The following is a 26,246-nucleotide window of genomic DNA, read 5'->3' as shown; positions in this document are numbered from 1 at the left end:
GGATGGGAGAGGAAGGACATCGACGGCAGTAGAAAAAAAACAAACAAAACAAACAACAACAGCTGTGTCCAAAGATTTGAAAATGAAGAAGCCAAGAGGTCAACGCTTGCTGATGTTGGTTCTCTTTGTTTTCTCTTTTCTTCTTCGAAATTGTTATGGTTTATGACTTATTATGCGCATCTTTTTTTGTTTGATATTTTCCAGTCATTTCTTTTACGTCTTCTTTCGTCGGCCACGAAGCGCGACATCCCAATGACACAATCTTCGTCATTTGAATTTCGTCTTCTTCTTTTGTTTAGTTTTTTTAAAAAACATTTTGATCGCTCCAAGTCAATGTCTTGATTTGTGTGAGGCACGTTCATTTTCACTATCATTCTATCATTCATTTCAAAGAGAGAAAGCCCCGCGCTTCAAGCACAAAGGTGGGCCAAATCAAAACGTATTTCATATTTCGAAACACATTTTTTCAAAACTGTTTGAATTGAAAAAGAAAAATCTTTGATTGAAACAAGGTCAAATACATATAGCCAGTCTCCATGTCTCTGTCTGCTGTAACAATAGGTGACATGTTTTGTTTTGGGAAGGGGGGAGGACATCCGGTCCGGAAGGGAGTACGTAATAGATTAGATATATAGACAAGGAGTAGGGGGAGGGGAAGAGAGGAAGGATCAGGTAGTCGATAGACAACAGCAGACAATTGTTGCATCCGTAACCGGTATAGGAAACTATTGGCCACCGCTTTTTTTTTCAGGTTGTTGCAGTGTTGTCACGTTGCACGGCAACATTGTCATTGCCACATTGTCATTGTTGTCTGCTCTTACCTGTTTTCGTATACATCGATTTTTTCGTTTTTGTTTCTGGCTGTCTGTGTATTTCGAGTTAGTATTTAAAACAAAAAAAAACAACGAAAAAACAAACTTTTCTTTATACAACCGTCGAAACACCGGAGCTCCCGGATGAGTCACCCATTCGGCATTTGGAACGTTATACGTTGAAAAGATGTTGAGACTGTTTATCAGTAAAGTGTATATACATTTGTGCCGCAATCGACAGCAATAACAAAAGGAAAACATAAACAAGAGAAAGAAATGCTGTTTTCGAGGGCTCACGAAATTCGTCTCATCACTCCGGCAAACGCAATAAGGTGTGTGTGTAATAAGGCCACTATACATACATAAAGAGAACAACAACAATGAGAAAGAGAAACGAAATGCTACACAACAGTGTTAAGTAACGCATGGTTAGCGAGCGCAACCAGTGGAAGACGATGGCAGCCAACAGTCCCTCGCGTTCGAGGGTATAGAGCGTGAGAGCGCTGAACGCAAAACCGACAATTCTGATTAACATCCGGTTCTTCGTATAAATCCCCTTAGCGCCCCATCTTGATATACACTATAACCATTGTTTCGGTTTGAGCTTAATTTTTATTTATTTTTTTCTTTTACAAGTCTTTAAGTAGAAAACTTAAAAATAACTTTGATTCTAATCAAATTTGCGTGTGAAAAAAAACAAATGAGGAAGAAATAAACGAAACCACGAAAGAGAACAAATCGATGCGCATTATATCATGGGAATCTCATGCTGAGGAGATTCTTTCCGTTGCTGAATCGATGTCTTTCGCATGTACGGAATATCGAATAAGAGTTCCAAATGATCGAAATGAAATCCTCTTTTCTTGCTCGCATGTTGAGCGTTCGCATTTTGTTATCCCGTTTCGGTCGACCTCATTGTCTTTGATTCCCAATTTCCCGAATTCATTTGAAACATTTACTTCAAATATCTACACGGAGGTTATACCGGGAGAAATCACGAAATGTAGGGTAACACAAAATGTAATACATCGAACTATCTTTTTTTTACCTGAATTCTTTAGAGTTTACTTTGCCGTTGGTGAAAGTTGCGCCTTTGACATGCCGATTGAAATTCCCCCCCGTTTGATTGCAACGAATGGCTAGAAAAATCCCGACATTTTACTCGTGAATTGAACCATCATTCAACAACAACAACAAAAAAAAAAAAAGTAGATGATTAATGTCCATTGAACTCTGGCACATATTTCAAACAAAAAAAAAAAAAAAAAAAAATGAAAGAAAAAAGGTCAATTTTTCTTATTTTCTTGCCGAGCGCTTCGCGGATGTCACGTCAACTATTTTCTTCTTTTAAAGTGTGTACACACACGTTAGCCTACTTGCGCTTTCCTTTTAATCCACTTGATGTATGACGAATTGGTTCGTGTTGGTTCGGTCTATGCAGAGCTGACAGTTATTCACAGCAAGCAGAAAATTGATACACTTTAAGGCATTCGTTATACTATACGTTCATCTTTGTTCCCTTTTATTTTTCTACCATCGTGTATATATATGCACAAGCGCATTCACGCAGTATACTCGATTTCTTTTTTCGGGGTCGAGCCCGACCAATTAACCTCGATGTAGCCGTTGCAGAAGTAAGTTGTAAATGGTAGACTAGTGGCAAGTAGGAAAGAAGGGGAAACAAAAAAAAAATTTTACAAAAATAACAAGAAAATGGGCTCATCATCAGACATCCTCAACTGGTTGCCGCTTGAAAATCAGGTGCAGACGAGAGAGGAAATCAACGAAGAACATGACGATGCCGTCACGCTGGAGAGAGAGTGGCGAAAAGGCAAGATGGATGTGCAGACTGGCCTGCTAAAGAGTCGTTGAGCAAGTCGAGTATAGTGGATCAAGTCTCAACGGAAAAAAAAGGGGGGAGAACGAGCAAACACATCAGAACGAGTTCCATGACACTCTTCTTCTTTTCCCGACATTTTTGGCCAAAAAAAAACAACAAATAAAAATCAACGAAAAAAAAGAGGCAGACGAAAGTGCCTTGTCCTATTAACTTTGTGTTACTCGGTCAGACTTTCTTCTTTCATTGCCTTTTCATCACCGCGCGCTCGCACAGCAATTAGAAACGCAAACACACCTGCATCTTAGTCTATTTGTTTTTAGTTATGGTATAACCTTCGTCATTTTACCCAAATGAATGTGTTCGTATACAGTCTACATGTTTCTCTTCTTTTGGGTTGTCCTTCGTTATCGTTCCCGAGTCCCACTTGTTACTCTTAATGCACGAGAACTTGTAGTTTTCTTTCACGAAAGATCACCATTGAAGACTGCCAGTCGATGTCTATGGTTTTTTCTTGAGTCTTATTCAATTTTCTGTTTTTTTTTTTTTTCTTTTCTTTACGTGACCGCCGTTTTCTCATAACCTTGTCAGCTTGAATGAAAAACCTTTGTCGGTTTGCGTTGGGTCGAAGGACTCTCTCATCGTCTTCGGGAGCGCTCCGGCGACCGTGACCAGAAAAAAAGAAAAAGAAAGAACTCGGCTGCGGTCTATACACACGCACTAATATATTCAATAGTACACACAAAAGGGACAGAAGAAGGAAAGAAAAGAAATATTATATTTCGCTGGGTTCATTCTAATAGCGACGTTGCCGTGTACAATATTTAAGAAAAAAAAATAAAAATAAAATGATGGTATTGTGTATCAACACTAGCGCCACAGTTGGCTGATCGTGATTTGTGTCATTGCCATCTCCTATACCACCGCCTTGACGTAGATACGTATATAATTGAGCTTGTTTCCGTAAGCTTTTTACACGACAACAACAACAACGAAATGTATAGTCTACAGTATATATACGTAGTTGCTACATAATTTCCATGCACATTTTTTTTTAATGGAGCGTTTATTCAAATGTCCTTCGCTTGAGGGGATTTTTGCTCTTCTCAGTTGTTGTTGTTTTGTTTTTTTCTCTTTCGAAGGGCGTTGTTGCCTCTCTATATGCCAATCCACTTTTCTTTTTTTTTTTTTTCATTGCAAAATAAAAGACATGAAAACAGCTCATTTCATCCTTCGTGATAAGGTGAAAACAAAACATGGGTGGAGTTATACTTCTTTTGCCTTCGGATGGAGTTGTCATCGCGTTGCCATTTTGATCGACCTTTTTTTATCTCCAAATTTTTTTTATTCCTTTAGGAACCCGCAACAGTCGGATGATAAAGCAGAATATATTCTGTTTCTAATTTTGAGCGTTTGACGATGAGGAGCGGCTGCCTTTTCTTAAGGTCTGGCCGGGGCAATCCAATATCCGCCCCTCGACTGTCCTTTTAGCTGACAAAAGAATATTTATATTTTCAAACGAACCCTTCCTTTTCTCCTATAGTTTCTCTTTCTTTCTGTCTGGTGCATCTTCATGTCCGCGTCCCAACAACCCATCGTCCAATGTGTCGCTATGCGTGCGTGAGCGGTACTCGTTTTTCCTCTCCAGCAAATTTCTGGACTGCCAAACTAAACCCCCCCAAGATTTTGTCTGTTGCGTCTCTCTGTGTGGTTCTTCTCCTTCCTTTCTTTTATTTTCTTCGGCTCGACAAGCCAACAGTTTTCACGGGGCCCTACTTTTGACATCATAAAAACTAGCGTTACGACGTGATTTCTCTTAATATACACACAAACGGGATTCTTTCTTTTTTCTTTTAAATCCCTCTTTTTTCTTTCTTTCTTTCTTTCTTGTTCTTACCTACGTTGTGGGTTTGTTGTTTTTTTATTTTTATTTCATTGTTGCATCTCTTGAGATCAGCTTGATTTCGTCATTTTCCCTCTCCTTCGTCTTATACCATTTCATGCCCGTTGTAGATGTCTGGGAGATGGGAGGTCTTTCCGCCCCATTCGGTCGTTAACTCTAGCCGTCCAGATGGGTTGGTCCGCCGATTGAATCGTGTCGTAAAACTATTTCACATCTCCCACAAATAAGACGAGGAAGTACTGGTATTAAAAAAAAATATATATATATGTATATATCGTACGTATATATTCGTAAAAATGGCCAACAAACGAACGACGATTTGATAGTTTTTCTCTTGGTAAAAATAAAAAAAAAAAAAAAAAGGGAAAGAAAAGGTCCGTGCAAATGATCGTGAGAAGATGAGCCATTCATTTTTCTCGGTCGGAATTGCGGAACGTTTCAATTCAAACCAATCCAAACGCATCGGTTCGGTTTTATACACGTGGTATAAGAAGTGAGTCATGTGCTTTAGCTGGGAATAAGACCGACACGTTGGATTGTGATCATGACACATTTGTTAAATGTTATGACGGTTAGAGAAGGGGAGGAAAAGCCTCTTTCTCCGCCATGTGAAAATTTGTGCTTTTTTCAAAACATCTCCAACAATCGAACTGAATCACGCGGTCCGCACTATCCTGTCGTGTGTGTAAAGCATCTCCAATCTTCTGACAAGTTTGTTGGATATCTTTCTTTTTTATTTCTACCCTCTTCCCTTTTGATGATTTAGATAGAAAAAAGGCAGGGAAATCCAGGCCATACGGTAAAGAAAGACACGAGGAAATTGCTGTACATATCGGATTGGAGAGACGATATAGTTAGACGCACACGGTGCCATTTTCCCGTCTGCTTCACTTAACGCAAACGCACATACACAGCACTCAACGTCAAATGTTGTGCTGTCAATCACTCCGAAATCTGATAATAAGAGGAGGCAAAACACGACAGAAGAAAACAGTTACGACTACTTACGCACACACACACACACACACACACAAAACCTATCTGATATACGTTTGATTTTCTCTTTCGCTCCACCTCTCTCTTTCCCGGCGAAATCAGATTCAATTCAATCACAAGTTGTTTGTGTCTATACCAGCGGGAGGCATGCAGCAATAGTAGCGATGTAATGCAGCTGCGCATAAATCTGAAAATTTTCCTTCTTCTGCCCGCTTGATGTTGCCCAGTTGCGCTTTACCAACGATAGCGAACTTCATATCGTCATCTTCTTTTTTCTTTTTCCTTTCCAGCATATACGAAACAATAAATTCGCTACAGTAGTAATGATAGTAGTGGATGGCATAGTGTCTGGCCACAGTTCAATATATCAGTATAAGCCAACAGTTTCATCTTGCACGGTTAGCACGAAGTAGCCCCCCGTTGTTTTCGCTTGCAACGCTTGATTGATGGCAGATTTTCGGCTGATAACTCACAAACCTTCAAGCAGAAAAAAAATAAAAAAGGCTGGCTACTCTTTTTTAAGGGAAGACAATCTCGCCGGATATATTAGGAATAGCGTCGATTAGGAGATAGTGTAGAGAGAGAGAGGAACTGCCTTGCTTGCCAAGGAATGCGCAAAAACTATTAGGGAAAAACGTATAGACACACATGCAACCCACCAAACATATTTCAAGTGTGTTTTATTCGCACAACGTCCAAAGATGCGTCCAATGACGAATCGCATTCGTTCCAGGTGCGCAGCAGACGTTTTTATTTACTTGCCCTATTATACGTATAGCCCCATTTGCTTTTGCATTTTTTTAAACGTCGTGATTTTCTCTTTTCAAAACCCAATTGGCCGAAAATGTGAGGCGCGCACAGTTTTTTTTTCGGAAGACAACGTTTCATCACCATCATCATTATAATCAGGCCCAAACTGGACGGGTCAGCCTTCGTTTGTCTTACTCACCACCTCCTTTCCCGCCGAGGCTCATAATTGCACGAAGCAGCAATAGGAGAGAAAGATAATGTGTGTGAAATCCGAGTGCCCCTGCCTCTACCCAAAGGCACTTTTCTCCGCTAACTAATATAGATAGACGGTTAACTATAACTAAACCTTGCAAATAAAAGAAACGAAATATAGAAAGAAAAAAACAAACAAAACAAAATGATTTTCAAGACGAAGGACAAAACGGGCACAAGGCAACTGCATCGATCAACCGATGGATGGTGGCCAGCTCTTCGGTGTTGGTTGCTGTAACCAGCCTTGGCGTGTGACGCATCTAGACGCCAATTGCGCGTGCGGTCAGCTGGTTTGTGTATCCGCTGATTAACACGTCGGCCGTCCTAAATAATAAACTGTTCTTTTTTGTTTTTTCATTTCTATTTTTTTGTTTTGCTTTTCTCTGAAATTTTTGTGCGTGTGTGTGCAGCAACGGCCTTAATATTTTGTATGGGGCATAGCCCATTGGGACATCACCATTGAGCCGGAACAGAACAGGTTCTTTATTTCTGGAGAGACGACTTTCCGTCTTTTACTTTTAGTCCACCGTGATGGTTTCTCCCCTCTAGTTTATGTCGGCTGTTGGCTCTCATTCTGAACGATGGGCTTTTTGCTTTCAATTCTTCGCTGCTATTCGGCAGGAAGACGCACCGAGAATAGCAGAAAATCATGTTGGCGTGCTGTTACGTGCGCACCGTTGTGCACAGAACCCATTGGCCTACATTGGGCACGTTAGATACAGCACAACGATATAAGAGCTCAACCTAATTCTGTTTTCTTGTTTGTTTTATTATTATTATTTCGGTCTCTTTTGTTCATCTATTTATTTTTTTTTTTATTTTATTTTTTTTTCATGTCGTGGAAAAGTCTTCAGTTTATTTGGCTTGAAAAATCCAGTTGGCCGTCGAACGCACTAAACAACAATTCAATTGAAGACAAAACAAAATGTTTGAATCTTCTGCTATTCAATGGCAAATGAGGCCCCCAGAAATCGAGATTCGACACGAATTCAAATATATCCAGTAGATAGCCAAGGGTCTATTTATTTTGGCACTTGAAATTGGCGCGATCGATTGATACGGTTCAGACTCTGCTCTTGATTGGAAGTCTACGTCCGTACAACACGATCCTCTTTTCCGGCTTGCAAAACATAATCCATCTTTTGTTTGACGTCAAGATTTTCTTCTGTTTTATTGTGGTGTATTGCATAGTTCTAAAAAAAGGATAGGGGGGGCATCCAAGTAAAAACAAACTCCCTCGAAATGTAACGATCGCCCCTCACGCTCTGCTTTATCCTTTTTCAATCGCGTTCGTCTCTCTTTCTCCCTTAGTCTCAATCATTCCGGCTGAAGGAACAATCCTTTATCGACGAGTATCTGTGACGCAATCATCACGAAAGAGAGAAAGGCGATGCGATGCACCGCTGTGGCATCTACCGAACGCGATTGTCACTTCTGTGTGTGCTGCGTCAGACCTTTTCGGGAGGACCAATCGATTGAAATGACCTATAGGGCTTACATAAAGAATACGTGTGCTCATTAGTCATGCAAACTGACTTGCTTTCTGCACAATATAATGACTCACCAACCAGTAGCCATTGCGGTTGTTATTCATCTTGTCAACGTGTTAGCGATAAACCAGCACCTTTGGGCAACGCTTGGCTCATAAGAAATGAAGGGAAACTTCATCTTCTGTTTGTTGTGTTACTGTCCACCTCTGCGCGGATTGATATAGACTGATCACAGCAGTCTTATTATCTAGTCGTGATTTGAGACTTGCCCCGCTGCTTGATGAAACAGAGCTTGGTCAAAGAAATTGAACGAGCACAAAAAAACTTGTCGGGGAGTTGTTGTTCTTGTGGATTTATATCCACGCATCGAAACACGCCCCCTTCCACCGGAAAAAGTTAACTTTTGCTTTGTTGTCAGAACCCTCCCCTGGCATGCGGTGTCTTTTCGGGATGGCTTATAGTACATCTTTGCTCATTGCATGCGTTGCTAAAGTTTCCTGCTATTAGAAAATACGCTTCTCTTATTCGTCAGCTACTAATAACAGCACGACAGTCTATTCTTCTTTTCTTTTCTCTCTTTTTTTTTCAATTTTTTGTTGGCCCAAGAAAAGTAATGGCGTGTAGTTGTGTTGACCGGACAATGGTCATCATTCCACACACATTTTTTGTTTGTTTGTTTGTTTGTATTGTACTAGCCTAGCCTCTTTTTTTGTTGTTACATTACCGACGGATGAAATGGAATTCCTATGCGATTGCCATCCCTTAGAGGCTATACCTTCGACGTTGCGCGCTGGCGCAATGACCAGCTGACGAAGACGCCTGCGCTTCGAATTTCTTTTTTCTTTCTTTCATTTTTTATTTGTTATTTTTCTAACGTTGATGACTAGGGTGGTGTAAGTGCGACGTAGGGCTTCTGGAGAAGAAGCGATGCGCTTTGTTGTATCTGGAACCTAAAGAAGGTGGTGGGAGGAGGATAGAGCAGGTGAAAGGATGGCGTCTCGCTTCCATCAATTGGCAAAGGGATGAAAAGAAAAGAAAAAAAAATGTAGGTCTATGCAGCGAGTCTTTAGCTCGAGTGCTTTGGCTGCACTAGGAGGTTTGCTGGTTAGCAGGGCACGTATATAGGCGCTGCGGAGGTGGATGTAGAAGAGCTGGGGAGGAGTACGTTAGGACGGGCGTGCAAAAGGAGCAGGAGAGATCCAAGTGTACTGGGACTCACGCTATAGGGACGCATCGTGAGTCGAGAACAGGATCAGTAGTGTCGCTACCTCGGCCGTCGCTTGATGGATGCGTTGGCTGTGTCGACTATCCGCTCATAACCTGGCCCAGTTTCCTTTTTTTTTTCAAATTTCGCACGTCTTTCAAAACAAAATGTGCGAAACCTATTCCAGTGTTTGAGCTTGTTGCTTTTTTTTTGGGCTGGAGACGCTATGCCGAATGAAATCGGCAGTTATCGATACTTGCGCGTTGATTTAGAAGAACGTCCAGCGACCATCGACATATGTCCATTGACCGGCCGAAATAGTGCAACAAGAGCGTCAGTATCAGCAGAAAGTTAGTAAACGTGAACAACAGCGGAAAATGGATAAACGTCGTCAGCATTTCACGTATCCGCTTGACGGGCACCGCCAACACCAACGCCTCAAACAATTGGTAGTACCAGTATATACTAGTATCCCGCAAAAAGAAAGAAAGAAACAATGTTTATTTATACACACACACAATAACGAATGCTCGTTGATGCAGAAGAACGTATGACGACTCTCGGTGTAACGTTAAACCAGCAGCCCCACAAGAAATGTTGATGCCAAACGGAGTGATTTCGCATCAAGCCAGCGGGCTGTTACAGTCTCCAATTTCCCTCGTTATAAAGACATGCAAAGCCTATACATGCATCCTTGCAGTGGTATCAGATGCATCGCTGCAAGGTCTATATCTTTCATACGTAGAAAGGTGATGTATATTGGAGCGCGCCCTGGTCGATAGGCAGACGAATAAGAGTCGTCAAAGCCGGGAGCTGCAAAGGTCAGCACTCGCTTCTCTCATTACCTGCGCGGCGGAATAGAAGAGAGACAACTGGCGAAAACGAACAGAGAGCAAAGGGGGTCTTCGGCACGTCACAAACAGGCGCCGCACCCTTATAGAGAGACACTGTGCAACTGCGAGGTACAGATACCTTAAGAGCGATAGAGGGGACTATATAGCGACCGCTGAAACTATCGATCCAACGTATACAACACAACTTTGTCTCTATATTCCCTGATTTCGGCCTCGACCTGCATCCTTGCCTACGATCCTTGGCACAAACAGTTCGGCATCGGAAGAGGCAACCAGTCGTCACTCGGTTTGCTCGCAGGAGGGGCCAACAGGCCATCGATTGCTTGTTGCCATATCGACAGCTCGATCAGCAATCATTTAACAACAGTGTTCGATGCACCGTCTGCCCTTTTTCTTTTTCTCATCTTGTTTGATTCAATTCTAAAGTAATGCTATATAGTATATATATTGGCAAATGAAATATAGCTGCTCTTAAGATATACAATTGTTGTGTACGTGGATAGGCGACATAAGGACGACGAACGGAGGATCGGTACTCGATTTTTTTCGATTTGATAGCGAAATCAAGAATGATTTAGCAACCTAAAAGATAAATTGCCTTTTTGTTTGTTTGTGTGTGCGTTTTTTGTTGTTGTTCTTTTGTTTTGTTTTTTTTTTCTGCGTGGCTGTCTGTTCGTGACAGAAGTCTTCGCGATTGAGATCCGGTGGTTGTGATGTCTATAGAAGCCTTCGCAAACTTCAAGATCAATTCACTCGCTGCTCCACCTGTGTAGACTACATACACTCTTCATTCTTCGTCGGCTTTGACTAATTGGGAATATATATTTTATTGCCACCAAGATTGAATGGATCGGATGATGTGCTATCTGCGATCGTATTGTACGCACACAGCATAGCGTAGACCCAATGTCTGGATTTTTCAATTGAACTTGTCTGCGTATAGTTCGCTTTTTTATTTATTTTTTTTTTTATTTTTTAATATTTTCTATTCACCAGTTTTCCCCGGTCGATATATTTTATCTGCTTTGACTACCGCACGCGTCCCGATCGCTAATACGGACGTCTAACATACAATAGTTCTCTATACTGCATAATAGTTCTATAATGAAGACGAGACGTCGGAGCAAATGCGTACGAAAAAGAAAGAAAAAGAAAGAGGGCTCCCCTTTGTGGCAACATCGAATGTGCGTACATATGTGTTTCTTCCCCTTCCCTCCCAATTTTGATCGTCTTCCTCCTGTGGTGAGCTGCTGATGAGAAGAGTCTTTCCCTCCTCCTGATGCACGCGTATTAGCAGCTTCAAAAAAAAAGAGAAAGAATATAATTTAAAAAGAAAGGAAGATTGAGAGATCTATAGAATACGAATCAAAGATTCAACACAGCCAAATTACAGTTGGTCGAATAATACCCCAAGGTTTTGCATCTACCGCCTTTTGTTGAGTAAAAAAAAAAAAAAAGTTCTTTATCTCCATTTTCTTTTCTTCTTCCCAATTTTCTCTTCGTCTCTTTGGGGCCTAGCAATCTTTCCTAATTCGATTGTCTAATAATAAAAAAAAAAAAAACCCTTCAAGGTATTACGATTTTTGCAGCTGCACGCAGTAGTAGACGCTGCAGGGCCAAGGATCCCCTACTAGAGTGCTAGCTTCATTAGAGCTGATGGATGAACACCATCACGGATACTAGCGAAAGCAGTTGCGCTTTTTTTTGTGTTGTTGTTGCTGAAGCCACACATACAGAACCCCCCCCCCCAAAAAAAAAAAGTGGAGAAAGAATGCGGACGTATAGCGAACGAGTCTTCGATCGAAATACAGGTGTTGTCTATAGTTGCGCAAAGTCTGGCGGATCAGCCGCCGTGATCAGCCGTTGTCCGTGCGACGTGATTAGAAAGTCAAGACATTTCCTACACACGCGAATGAAGAAGGAAAATAAACAACTGCACTCACACACGGGCACGAGGGCCGCCCAGACGAGAAAATGTTTAATCTTTCTTCTTTTATCTCGTCTAATATTTAAATCCATCTTGATTCTTCCTTCTGGGGCTGCATTTATTCGTTCCCAAGCGTCCGTTCCATCGCCTTATAGTCTTCCAGTTGGAGGCAAATGACGTTGGATGTAACGTTTCGGAGACTACATAGTAGGTCCTACTACGTATCCCGTTGTTTTAAAAAACAACTGCAAACTGCACTCGCTGCGACACAGTCATGTTTTCAACATTCTTTTCCTTGTTCTTATCCCATCGACCAGGTGACCATCGAACGCGATGTGGTGCTTCACTTCGCGCATGTTTGTCGTCCTATAGCTTTTTTGGTTATGTTTATGGTGATATTGCAACGCTTATTGGATTCGATTTTTATTTGTTTCGTTATTACCAGGTAACAACCAAAGCCGTTGAGAGGTGGGGGACTCAAAAGTTTCGTTTTTATTTCTTGTTTCCAGAAGGATAAACAAAAAAAAAACAGCGTTCGAAGGCAGGGCCGGGCAGGGCATTCAACTCTCGTTCGAGTAGAAGGCAATGCGTCCTTGACCGCAGTCTTTCCACATTATTTTAATTGACCAAAAATTGAAATTAGGCAAAAAAAAAAAAAAAAGCTTAAAGAGAATGTGAGATAAAAGAGAAAAAAAAACAAAAAAACAAATGAAAATATAAATTTATTTATCCAGAACCATCGAATTATGGTTACGAAACGAGAGAGACGGGGAGAAAATGTTGGGGTTCGGGCTTCTTATTGGATTGAATAAGTCGGCCGTGATGGCGAGGAGGATCGTTTCGTGCAATCGAACAATCGAACCAGCATTGGAACGATGTGGTTTTTATTTTTAATGAACTGAGACCAGAATATTCTCGCCGTTACATTTTATTTTGTTTCATGTAAAATTCTTTCTAATTGTCTTGTTTAATTTCCATAACGTTGTGTTTGAGGTGTCCTCGAAGACATCGCACACAACGTAGACGACACATTTTTATAGGCAATTCATTTTTCTAACGAGGAACATTTCAATTTTTCCACGACCTTTAAATCCTCATTTCCATGTCATCCTTATGCAAAATTTTTAATTCAAAATTGTCTTCATTTTCTTTCTCTAATTTTCTTGCCTTCTGAATGTCATTTGAAACGTCATTTATGTCATTTTCATGCTGACCTTTCTTTTTTTCCCCCCAATTATCTGTATTTGCAGAGGCTGCCACCGGTGGTCGCAGCAGGTCAAATGGCTAAAACCAGTGGTTTATCGCCTGGGCTTGAAGGATGTAAACTGGGCGGAGGCAGTACGACGACGGAGAGCAGTAGCAGTGGCACGGCCAGCGCGGGCGATCAGCAACACGTCGCTATCGGCAACCGACCTCTGCTTCAATTGCCTTTGGGCAGTTGCAGTACCAGCAGCAGCACGACCAGTAGTTCCAGTAGTTCCGGCACCGGAACTGGCAAGCGTTTACCCGGAGGAGCCGCAGATCCCAATAAACGCACCTGCCTTACTCCAGCCGGTACTGAATTATTACTCCACACACACACACACACACACAAATCATTCCCCTAAATTCCAAATGCTAAATGCTTTCCACGCATTTTACATACGCGTCAGTTCTCCCTGGGCGCATCACGTCGTTCGAGCAGAAATGAATCCTGAATGCGCTGTTGATTCGAAGCTTACCGCTCGAGTAATCAAACGCGTAATCTTCCTATGTTTGAAACGACTGTCGGCCATATTGTTTTGTTTTTAGCCGTCTAGCAAATGTTGGAGGTCTTAGCTTTGCGCCACGTATCGCGGACGTCAAACGAGAAAGCGTACAAGTGACGGGCGTGATATAACTGCGCAAGAGTAGCGTTGATTTATAGCATTTTAGACGGCTGTCGTTTTGAATTATTCCGGTGCGTCGCCGCCAGAAATAATAATGTCATTCCTTGTCTCTCGATCCGTGCCGTGCGTATATAACACCTTTCACCACTTGCTCTATTGTCAACGTGTTGGGCCGCGTGCGTGCGCCAGCCGACGCCGTATTGTCGTTAACAGTTGTGGAAAATGTCGAAACGAAAGCCGACGTGTCTAATGAGATTAACGTCGTCAACGTCGGTGCCTTTTTTAAAAATGCGTTGCCAAGGTGTCAAGAGAGTCACAACGAACAACTGGCGTTTGCATTGTTATATCAATCCAAGTATATTTGATTTTGATTTTGATTTTTCTGCGGCCATTATTCAGAGGCTTTGCGGTTGTACGGATCCCGTTTGACGGCTTATGAACGGCTAGAGATCGAACACTATCCGGAAATTTGGTTCCTCGGATTGGATGCTCGCAAGATTCACGGGGAGGAAGGCGCTCCGCAGAACGGCGGCTATGACGACGAGAACGGCAGCTACCACAAAGTAATTCTATTTGACTGTCATCATTTGCGTGCCTTATCTTTCTCGTGATAGGGGTGGCCGTTTTAAACATTGAAAAAATAAATAATAATAATAAATCATTGGTCAATGTGTTTGCCACTCTTGATCCGAGTACAATGTTTTCTTCCGTGAGATATAATACGGTACGTGGCGTGTAGTATACTGTGAGTCAATAATAATACCTTTGGTTAAAAATGATGGCTGAGAAACGCACGCAGAAAACCCAACGTGGACAATGTTCACTAGCTGTTTAAATGGGTTGAATAACCCACCATTTTCTTTCTGTATTTGTTATTTTTGTTTTTGCTACATTATCATTTGTTTTCTTTTCTTTTTGTTCTTTTCCTTTAGGTGATGCACGATCACGTAGCTTTCCGCTACGAGATCCTAGAAGTTATCGGCAAGGGTAGCTTCGGCCAAGTGATCCGTGCCTTAGACCACAAAACTGGGCAACAGGTGGCCATTAAAATCATACGGTAAGAACTCGCAGCTCTGCGGATTTTTCCAATACTTGCCGCCATGTTTCCTTCTCTTTAAAGAAATGCCACTCGCGTCCTCTTGCGGTTTTCTGTAGTTTTTTTTGTTTTTCAGTTTTCCGTCTTGTCGAGTACGAAAGCGTTTTCGATGGATGAGCTCGGCGATCGGAGAATCCCGCTGAGTTCCATCCCAACATTTTCCTTCTTCTTCTCTTTCTCCGCGTGTATTTAAATAGCGTGATTGATTTATTCCCCATTTTTTCAACCCATTTTTTTTGCGCATTCATTCCCGGTCGTCGTCGTCATCGTTTTTTTGTGTGGCGTGGAACAGCCCCCCCCCCCTTTTTTTTGCGACGGTAATGAGATGCGCGATAGAACGGAACATTAGAACAACAAGAGCCAAATGGTTATCAATGGAGAGGAACCCTGTTGTCGTGTTATTTATTAATTTTTTCTTCTTCTTACTTTCCGTGTTGTTGGTTTAAAGGAAGAAGATGACGAACAAGAAGAATATTCTAATAGAGAGAGAGGGAAGAAAAAAGAAAGAAAGAAAGAAAGAAAGAGGAAATGATAAAAAGCTCAAAAGGCCTCAAGTGGAGACGACATGGTCGGGAGAAAGCTCTTTTGGCGGTGATGAGACCGGGGTAAAAAAAAAAAAGAAAAATGAAAGAAAAAGACCGCCGACCTTTTTTTTTTCCCTGTCCGTCTCGCTCTCTCGCAATTGCTGATATTCAACATGGAAATGAGAAGATGCAGAAGAAAGAATCAAAATAAAACCAACGAAGAGAAAATCACGTTCTTGACAACAACAACAACAAAAACAAGGGGGGAAACCGATGACGGTGTGTACAGGAAAGAAAGAAAAATAAATAAATTTGAACCGAGAAAAGATGAAGCAAAAATTGTTATTAGGAAAAGAAAGAAAGAAAAAAAAAAGAAATAGGACAAGGAAGCGAAGCGGTTGTCTATTTGCGTTAGACACGAATCAGAAAAAGGGCGCCCACCCTACCGAGCGGCATAAGGTTAATGGCATCTTCACCTCCACCTTTTTCACGTCCGTCCGCGTGTAATTATTATCGCGCTGTGCGGTGCGGGCGGGCGAGAGAGCAAAAAAAAAAAAAATGGGGGGATCCAGGGCGGAAGAAAGAAAGCAAAAGAGGGGAGGAAGTGAGGAAATGTATGCGTGTAAATAGACGCTCTCATTCCCTCGTTCTCCGCTTTTTTATTTGGTTGGTCTCGGTCGTCATCAATGGCATCGTTTCGGTCGATTTTCATCGAGTTCCCGATGTTGAACGGCCATCAAGAACCGTGAATGCGTAATAACAACTGGCGAGATACGTGTGTGTCCGCTTGTCTTATCTTCATCTCTGAACTTTATATGTGTTGCGTCGTTTCCACCTGTGTTCCAGCCGCGCAAAGTGAACAGAGACAAGTAAAAAAAGAAAAGAAAAGAAAACGCATATTTAAATAAAATAAAAGATAAAATAGCGAATAATAAAACAAAACAAATAACGAGAGCCGGATAAGGACTAGAAAGAGATGGAGTCATGGAAGATGATGAAGAAGATGATGGAGATGAGGATATCCACCGTTGATGATGAGCTCCATGCCTCAACGCCACCAGTCCTCTGGCCAAAAAAAAAATAAAAAGAATAAAATAAAAAATGAATTGAAGCTTCTCCTTTCTCCACCGGAAAATCGGGTGCACTTCTATATGAACGCCGCTTGTGGCGCTGAGAGAAAGTTGGGCACTTCATTATGGAACGGGTCACGGGGACGAAGCGAAACGAGAGAAAAATCTATTTAAAAAAAAATAATAATAAAAGAAAAGAAAAGAACACGACACTGGATTATCCCCTATAGGCGGTATCGTTACATTTAGAAATGGATGGAAGGAGGTACGGCCGAGAGCAGCCACTGCTAAAGCGTTCAATATTGACATTTTGACCCGCTGTTTTTTGGGTTTTACTTCGTCCTCCTCTCTACGTCGCATCGCTAAGAGCCGCATAGTTCACTCTGAAGTTCATCCGACGTTGACGTCGTTTTTATTTCCACGACGAAAGGCGTTACAAATCGAATTTGAACCGACCGCTTGGCCTCCCACGCTGAAAGCGTCGACACGTTGGCAGCGACAACACAAAAAAAGAAAAAGTTATCCTCATCCATGTGACCATTCCGCACTTTACGCAGTCACTAGTTCAATCCCAACACAAGAGACCTCGGCTTGTCTAAGAAAACAAGAAAAGTTCAACCCAGCAGCGAGCAGAAAAGAAAGCGAAGAAAGCTTATGCATAATTCAACAACGGAACAACAGAAAAACAAAAATGGAGGGAATCCTTTCCGATCGATTTCCAGATCGAACAATAAAAAAAAAAAAACCAAAAGGAGGTATACTGCGTGACAAGGGGGAAAAAAATTATAAGGAAAAAGAAATAATATAGTCAGCTTGTAAATGTTTCGGCTTTGGTTTGTTATGAGATGCTAACACGGCGAAAGAATAATTTAGAAAGGGAAAAAGGGAAAAAATTGAGGGATTTTGTTGTCTGGTTGCTATACGTCTCCGAGCGAAATAGAAAAATCAATAGCGATTTAGGAAAAGAGGAACAAGCCTGTTATGTCGTAATACCTGTAGCTAGGATGTAGGATACCGATTGGAAATATATAGCCTGTCAATGTAGAATCATGGCCGGGATCGATCACTCGGCTATGGCAACTCTTGACATTCAATTGAAAATGCGATACACGATGACAGATTGCATAGGAAAGAGACATCACTTGACGATCAGACTGACGGATTTTGAATTCAATTTTCTTACTGACATCTTCCTCGTTTTCTTTTGAAAAAACAAACAAAAACGAATCGTTTTAGTGTATCCATATATCCATGGTTTAAACGTGTAGCTGGAACAAAATTGATATGACGGCATGTTGATGATGTGTATATAGCCTATACAATATACAGTCCTAACATTTGATTCTTTGCGTTTTCTTTTTCACCTTGTTTAGGAATAAGAAACGATTCCATCACCAAGCCCTTGTGGAAATCCGCATTCTGGACCACTTGCGACGGCGGGACAAGGACAGCCTGCACAACGTCATCCACATGCTGGACTACTTTTATTTCCGCAGTCATCTCTGCATCAGTTTCGAGTTGCTCAGGTAAGCATAAAACTCGCCATTTCATTATTCTTTTTGATTGCTGTTTGGTTTTGACATTCGATTGAAACCTCCTTCCAATTGGCTGTATTAGATTTTCTTTTTTCGCCCATCTCTTATTCAATTATTGTCCCGTTCTCCTCCACGTCTGACTTTTCCCCATTTTATTTTTTTCCCCCTTTTTAAACAATACTGTCAACCAATCAAAGACAAGGGGCTTCACTATCCGTGGATAAATTGACTTCTTCCCCGTTTCTATTCCCCGATTCCCTACCGTTTGGCGAAACGAGTCCTTCTTATTTGACTATAGTTGATATGTCTTCTACACACCTTATGATTTGTTTTTATGGACAGAGGAGACCTCCAATCTTGCACGTTCCTGCGGGATCATTGGGACCCTTCATTGAACGGCGTCCAAGAACTCGTTGATCGAGAGAATGGTGCGCACAAAAGAGGCCCTTTCAATATCAATATCACCATGGCAACGGCGAAAGAAAGAGAACCCAAAGTGGGGGAGCACATATGATTAGGCAACTGAATATAGAGCAGCAGTGGTAGCCCTATAGTCTAGGTTCTCCACACACACACACACACACACACACACACACACAAAAGAGGACTTTCAATGAGAAAGATGAGATATGCTGTCTACGTGCGAACGTACCCGCAGCCGCACGCAAACAAACAGCTGACCTTTCCCCATTTCGGGGGCTTACACGGAAGCTTTAGAAGATGAAGGCGCTCGTACACGAATAGATCGAGAGCGTGATGAACGCACGAGAGTATAGAAATCGCCATATTTAGAACCCGACTTTGGTCCGTTCATCTTCCCTTATATACACCAAAAGAAGATAAGAAGTGAAGTGAATAACGTCATGGAAATCCGAACGAGAAGTCGCAAAAGAATATAGCAGCCAGGCACGGCAGGTCTGCCAGTCTTCCGAATGTACGTCCGAACATTGGGCTGCCAGCGAGACGATCCTGGCTCACGCTATATCCTATATTCAGAGAGAGAATCTCTCTCTCTCTCTCTCTGCGGGATATTGGCAGAATACTTTGGAATTTGCAATTACCGGCTAATAGTTTTGTAGCATTTCATTGGGATGCAGGGCAAGTCAAAGAAGTTGAATGTTTCTTTCACGCAGGCTATTATGCAAATATGCGAGGCAGCGGGAGGGACAAATAATTAGTCGCATTATATAGTCCCTGTTGCTACATATTTATGGACTATTATTGTAACTATATATCCGTATACCAGTTCTTTGATTATGCAACCAGCTGCTAACTGCTCACAGAGAAACTCTTCTCTTTTTATGCGACGACATCTGGATAGCGAACATGTTTGGTTTATTTCCACCGCATATCTATAGATTTAGTATCGTAGACTCATATACACGCATACTGTACGCGTTGAATAGAAGAATATATGGAGGGTATCGAAAAGGGAAAACGGTGGCAAGAACAAGGAAAAGAAGCGGCAGGAATACTTGTATATACGTATTTTTTTTAATATGATGGATGGCCATTGCTACACGCCCTAAAGCTTCGTATATGTGTCAAGACGCCGAATAAAGTTTGTCGATCCGTTTTTATACGTCTCGTGGAAAACAAAAATTTTTAAACAGAAACTGGGAAGAAAAAACATTTTTTTTTAAACGTGTCTAGCCAATTCAATAATCGATAATCTTAAAAAATAAAAATTGGAGCACCACTGCAGTGATGCTACACTGGGCGCTCTTCCCACAGGATCAACTAATATTTGCGTTATCTTGACAGCCAGGCCTTTCACTGTAGACTTTAAAGGCTTTCAATCTCCTAAGTAAATATATGCAGCCGGGACATCCTTTTTTAATCGATTGACGTCATTTGCATACTCACTGATCGATACACGATTTTTTAATGGCGTTTTTAATTGATTCTCGCAGCCTCAACCTGTACGAGTTGATCAAGAAGAACAATTACCAAGGATTCAGCCTCAACTTGATTCGCCGCTTCGCCTACTCGCTGATCCAGTGCCTGAGACTCCTCCGCCGAGAGAACATCATCCATTGCGACCTCAAACCGGTACGTACAGAGAGCACCGTAAAAAAGAAAGAAAGAAAAAATACAAATGCCAAGTTAAAGGGGAAAGGCTGCATCCTGGATGCTGGACCAACATCCAGCCATTCTCGATGCGCTCGGTTGGACGTCCGAACGTGACAGAATTACGACCAAACGTACTAGTTTACGAGCAAAATAGGCGCTTTACGACATGCCAAACGAATGACAAAAGTTTCAAGTTGCTGACGTCATTTGCATACGGAATGATTAGCATAATCGGAGCATTTGAGGGAGGAAGAAAAGAAAGGGGGGGAACTTGCCAGATAGCACACACCTATCCGTTGCGTATATAGGTATACGTCAGGGGGGAGAATGACGTCACGGGGCGTTTTCTTTTCATTTGCTCTTTTTTTCTTCAACGCTCGCCAGACACCCGAAGTTAAAGGCTTTTCTGAATAAAATTTAACTACAATTATAGGAAGCCTCCTTTTGCGATCGATAGAGCATAGTGCGCAAATCATAACCCCACAGGGCTAAATCTGATGCGATTGCTATTACATTTCAATCAAGTGGCTCTCTTTTACACGCAACTTTCTGCCAGTGGGATGTCAAAAAAAAAAAAAAAGAAAAAAAAATGAATATTCCCCCCTTCCTCACCGCGTTTGACAGCTCGAGGGACGTCTGCAGGACAGCTGAATTGGAAGGACCGATGCCCAAGTTGAATAATAGACAATGCGTTGCATATGCATAATTACACACGTAAATCGCACTCGGGTAAAATATATGTATAGGACGACGTCTAGCCGAAGGCCCAAGGAACTTTTGATTTTCCCATGCAAAACTCTGTCCATTTCCTATATATATAATGGAGAAACGATGTTTTCCCTTTTCTCACTACGGTAGACCGTGGAAATAATCGGTTATGAAATACTGCATACGGCCAGCGCTGACCAATGAGAGCGATGGCACGTACCACTTGTCTCCTTGTCACACGCTGATTGAATTTTTGATCATATTATTATTTATTTTTTTTTTCACTAACTTTCTTTTCCCCTTGTACGTTTCTGGTTTCTCACCTTTTCTTTGAAAAAACAACAAAAAACAACAACAGGAGAACGTGCTGTTGAAACATCGCGGTTCCAGTTCCATCAAGGTGATTGACTTTGGAAGCTCGTGCTACACTCACCAACGCATTTACACGTACATCCAATCGCGTTTCTACCGCTCGCCTGAAGTCATCCTCGGTCTGCCTTATGGTCCACCTATCGATATGTGGAGTTTCGGTACCTTATTTTTCATTTTATTTTGCTATGATACATTAACATTACTCTTGTAAGGTCTGTGTGTGTGTATGCAAACACGTATAATATCGTGTTTGCTATCTAGTTTGTTATATCGTTCCGCCTTTGAGACTCGTCCGTCTTTTTTTTAATCCCAAGTTTTTCGGTCTCCCTCAACGCCATCGCACTGTGACGGATGACGATGTAATCGGTATCCAACTCTCTCACGCTGCCGAAATATGCCAAATAGAGTCAGTAGAGAACCGGTTGGTCGGTACTTGGAGGAAAATTGAAAAAAAAATTTTGTTTAAAATCCTTAAAATCCTCATATTCTTTTTCTATTTCACTCGTCACGGACGCGAGTCGTCTATCGAAAAAAAAAAAAAAAATTATTGTTGTCGGGCCACTTTGGCACTTTCTTTATTTTGACACGACATGGGCTCTTCATCCAGTCGAGCATGAATTTAATTACACTGGCACCAGATGAAAGAGAAGCTCATCAAGGGCCCATTTTAGACGATGGGCTTTCTCCTTGTTACGATCCGATGTGCGCACTCCGCCTCCTTGCCGTCTTATCGATGCGCACGATTGCCGTTCATTTACTACGTTCTTAACGATAGACCTAGAAAGAAAAACAACTAGCAGAAGAAGTGGAAAAGCAAAAAGAAAAGCAAAAAAACAACTGTGAAACTAGACGCTCATCATCCTCTGTCCAATTTAGGCTGCATCCTGGCTGAGCTGTACACGGGATACCCTATCTTTCCCGGTGAGAACGAGATCGAACAACTCGCCTGCATCATGGAGGTCTTAGATGTACCACCCGACAACGTTGTCGGACACGCTTCCAGGAAACGGCTCTTCTTCGGTCAGTTGATTGTCTTTCATATTTTTTTATTATTATTGTTATTATTATTTTTTTTTTGTAAGCCAAATAATAAAAAAATTGCGTATGCCCATTTGTACCGTACGGTATGCGCACCTGTCGCTTAGTCACGTGACCATTTTCGGATGCGCCATGCGTAAGCAGTATTTTATACTTTGTAAAATGTTAGCCGGTTACTTGCATATCCTGAATGTAATATTAACATGCGTCACACGTTCCTGAAAAAAAAAAAAAAACCAAAACAAAACAAAACAAATTCAAATCTAGTGGAAAGAATTTTTATTCGGAAATGATTTATGTGCCAGACTGGAGAAATAAGAAAAGAGCAGTTGGCGTATTGTACATCGTAATCTGAGGTTTGATGATGGTTAAATCGATTTTGGAATATTTCGTAACAGTATAAACACACGTATCAAGCAAGTTTGAATGAAGAAGTAACGGTCCATGCTATATATAGGCTATATAGGAGAATAGCCATTCCATAAAGGGAGGAGTTCGTCTAGTACACGAAAGCTATCGTGTAACATTTGGCTTCGCTTTACATTTTTACAAGCCAGTTGGTTTTTGTTTCTTTTTTGTTCCCTTTTGCTGAGCGCAATTTTTGGGCGATACGTTGTGTATACGCTCATAGATGGTTGCGCCATTCATTGCCGACTATCGTCTGATAGCGACATGAAAGGAAGGCTAACATGTTTTGTTTTGACTCCATTTTTCTCTCCATTCAGACTCGAAGGGCAACCCACGTTGCATCACCAACAGCAAAGGCCGCAAACGACGACCCGGTTCTAAAGACCTGACGTCCATCCTCAAGAATTGCGATCCGGTTTTCGTCAATTTCGTTTCACGATGTCTAGAGTGAGTTGCAACAAGTTCAATCAAACTCTTTGACGTTGGTTTAACAATTTGCCCGTCGACGTATTTTTCGCATTCAATCAGATGGGATCCCAACAAGCGAATGACACCCGACGAAGCCCATCGTCACGAATGGTTTGCCGGTGCAGCAGCCACGTCTTCATCGGGAGCGCCAGCTGCTGCAGCCAGTGCGGAAGAGGCTCCGGCAGGGCAGAATAAATGTTCAGAAGACTCTGAAGGAGTTTTTTCAGCTTCGTCGACAGGTTCGACGAGCAGCGTCCAACCGCAGCAGAACGGCGCCGACCGATCGATAATGTACCAAATTTTCAAGAGCAAGAAGAACAGCAGCCAATCGCAACAGCAGCAAGATCAAGCGGACGAAGCTAGTCAACAGGAGGGTGAACAGATGTCACAATCATCACCGACAACGGCATCGGCAGCGACGCGCAACTCCAAGCGGATCGACGGCAATTCGAACCTTGGACGATTCGGGCACTTACCTCCCTTCCATCCTCTAAAACTTGTCAATATCCGCACGGCTTCTTCTTCGTTTCCTCGCACGTTTGTCTCTTTGATTTCCCTGAAGATCGCGTCAAAAGAGAATGACACGTATAGAGAGATCAAGAAAAGTATATGCAGAAAGAGAGAGAGAGAGAGAGAGAGAGAGTCATAGAGAGAGGAGAAAGGCTTACAGGATGTTGTGAATGACCAACGCCCTTTGCACCGTATCCCCCCGTCGTGATTATTCGTCCCCACATTTGATTTTTTTTTTGATGTTGTTTATATGACATTTTCTTTTAGGTCGTTAAAAAAGAAACGTTTCACTATATAACAGGAAATCTCTCACTCGCTCCCTCCATCTCTTTGGTCGAATTGGTTGCGCACGGATGATGGTCTGTCGTGTAACACCAATATTCTTCTCTCTTTCTCGCTCTCTTGCTCGATTTTATCCTTTTTTCTGGGACCTAAATGGATGTTTGCAATGATACTATTCACGTCGTTTGGTCGTTGGCTCCAGAAGGATCGTGCGTGCGTGCGTATCTTTAAAAAAAAGGGGGGGGGGGACAAAAAGAAAAGAAAAAAGTCTGTTCCTTTTTTTTTTTTTGCTACATGCTAAACATTCAAAATGGCCGAAACCTGGTCTATATATTTCCCATTACTCGTTTTTTTGGAGAAAATGCATAACACAAAAGTCTTTGCCGCTGCTCCTAAAATGAGATTTTTTGGAGGGAGAGGGCAGCACTAGCGACTGTTTGATCAGACCGATTTTTTTTTTTTATTGAATGTCGTCCTAAGAGATCGAAATAATCGCTGAACATTCCAATCTGACAGAAAGGCCCCTCTTTCAGTTGATTTTTTTTTATTTTTCTCACGATATTGTTGTTTATATATCTTTGATCTAGCGCAGTTCCAAGACCCCCATCTTTCCTTCAGTGAATGTTATAGCCTTACTGTGAAATTTATTCGACAAACCGGCGCTGGTCGACCGTCCGTCGGCCAGGATTTTCCTCTTCCTTCTTAACTTTGACTTGCATTTTTCTTTCTATTTCTTTAAATCTTGTTTTATATTATTATTTTTTCTTTGGGGGGGGGGGTTCTCTTGAAACATTTCATGGGAACAGATTTTTGAAAAGCGACTCCCGCCCTCTTCCAATTACCCAATAACACAACCCGACGAAACTGAATCTTTTCAGTTCTGCGTCATTCTTGCACTGATTGCATTGCGAATCTGCGAAACGCTACGTATATGCAAAACGAGACATGAAAAGGGAGGTAGAAACCCTTGCAACTTGTTCAAGATTTCCCAGAAGATTGACATTTTTTGTTCTTTGATATGATATTTTATTTGGATTTTTGCAATCCCCAACCCTCCCGTTTCATCTTATAATATCGTCATTTTCTTTGATTGACCTGCTCCCCCTTCATTTTTCTTACTGGTCCAACCTGTCTCTCAATCAAACTGTCTCTATTTGATTCCTTGTATATCTTTGCATCGCCCCTTTCGATCAATTTCAAAGGCTCCCCACCCAAAAAAGGTCTCGAGATCAATCGTTTGGGCTTTGACTTTGATGTTCTATGCATCGGTTCTTTCGAAAAATCCTTTCGTCTTCAAACATTTGATGAATTTTGGCTATTCATGTCTTCTTCAATCGATCATGTTATGATACTTTTTTTTTTTTAATTATCTGAACAGCCTCCACGGTAAGTTCGAGTCATTCTTGGCAATTAACTACAAAAAAAAAGTAAATCATTCCCAATGAAGAACCAAAAAAAAAAACAACACAGAGACACAAAACGTATATGCAGCTTTAAAAAAAATGAGATCGTGGAACAATTTCGCCCCCAAGATTGAAAAGAAGACAAATTGAATCCATTTTTTCCGGGCGATTCCTGATCATGGATACAATCCATAAATTCCAATTGACAAAACTACCCTCCCACAGCCTCCATAGATTTCATTTTTTTTGTTTTTTTTTGTTTTTTGACAACCAAATTTCTATAGAATCTTTATATATATGTATACAAATATATATTATAAATATATAGCCTATATATGCGTTCTTCATTTCCAACCTTTTTGCAAGATATCAAGTGACGTTATACCATTATACATATACATTAGTTTTTTTTTTTATCATCCCATTATCAATGCCACGTCTGATATAACATCAGTAGATAATCAGACAACACGTATATACGTTGGAATTTTTATTCACCCAATACTTGAACGTTAGAAATTTAAACAAACAAAAGTGAAACAAAACAAACCGGGTCCTCTCGTCTCGGTCGTTAACGCTCCCAGTCCGAATATAAATTCGAATAAATTTTAAAAGGGGGAATTCAAAAAATAACAATAATACAAAAAAACATGTAAACCATGTAACCTCTTCCCATACTATTAAACACTGCGTTTTTGTTTTGTTCCCAGTTTATATCTATATTTGGACCTCCATCTGGTTGGCTCGTTTACATCAGTGAGTCAACAAAAATACTAAAAAAACGCTATGTTAAATGACTCTCGCTGAAACCATTTCACGGTCGAGTGTCTTTTGCCGATTAAAAGAGCCTACGGGGCTTTGTACTT

General features: G+C 41.4%; 1 protein-coding gene across 1 annotated transcript in view; it reads left to right on the top strand.

The window, feature by feature from the left end:
- Window positions 1-23,680, top strand: part of LOC116917016 — a 28,090-nt gene extending 4,410 nt beyond the window's left edge. The window contains 10 exon segments of the mRNA XM_032922360.2: window positions 13,276-13,579; window positions 14,293-14,456; window positions 14,826-14,950; window positions 17,957-18,109; window positions 20,032-20,170; window positions 21,258-21,429; window positions 22,148-22,291; window positions 23,035-23,164; window positions 23,246-23,639; window positions 23,641-23,680. Coding sequence (XP_032778251.2) covers window positions 13,276-13,579; window positions 14,293-14,456; window positions 14,826-14,950; window positions 17,957-18,109; window positions 20,032-20,170; window positions 21,258-21,429; window positions 22,148-22,291; window positions 23,035-23,164; window positions 23,246-23,639; window positions 23,641-23,679 — 1,764 coding nt within the window. The 3' untranslated portion in view covers window position 23,680.
- The last annotated feature ends 2,566 nt before the right edge of the window (window positions 23,681-26,246 follow it).

This window comes from Daphnia magna, linkage group LG2 (genome assembly GCF_020631705.1).
Source record: "Daphnia magna isolate NIES linkage group LG2, ASM2063170v1.1, whole genome shotgun sequence".
NCBI classification, from domain to species: domain Eukaryota; kingdom Metazoa; phylum Arthropoda; class Branchiopoda; order Diplostraca; family Daphniidae; genus Daphnia; species Daphnia magna.
Note: the sequence above shows the minus strand (reverse complement) of the source record. Positions and strands in the feature narration are given on the sequence as shown.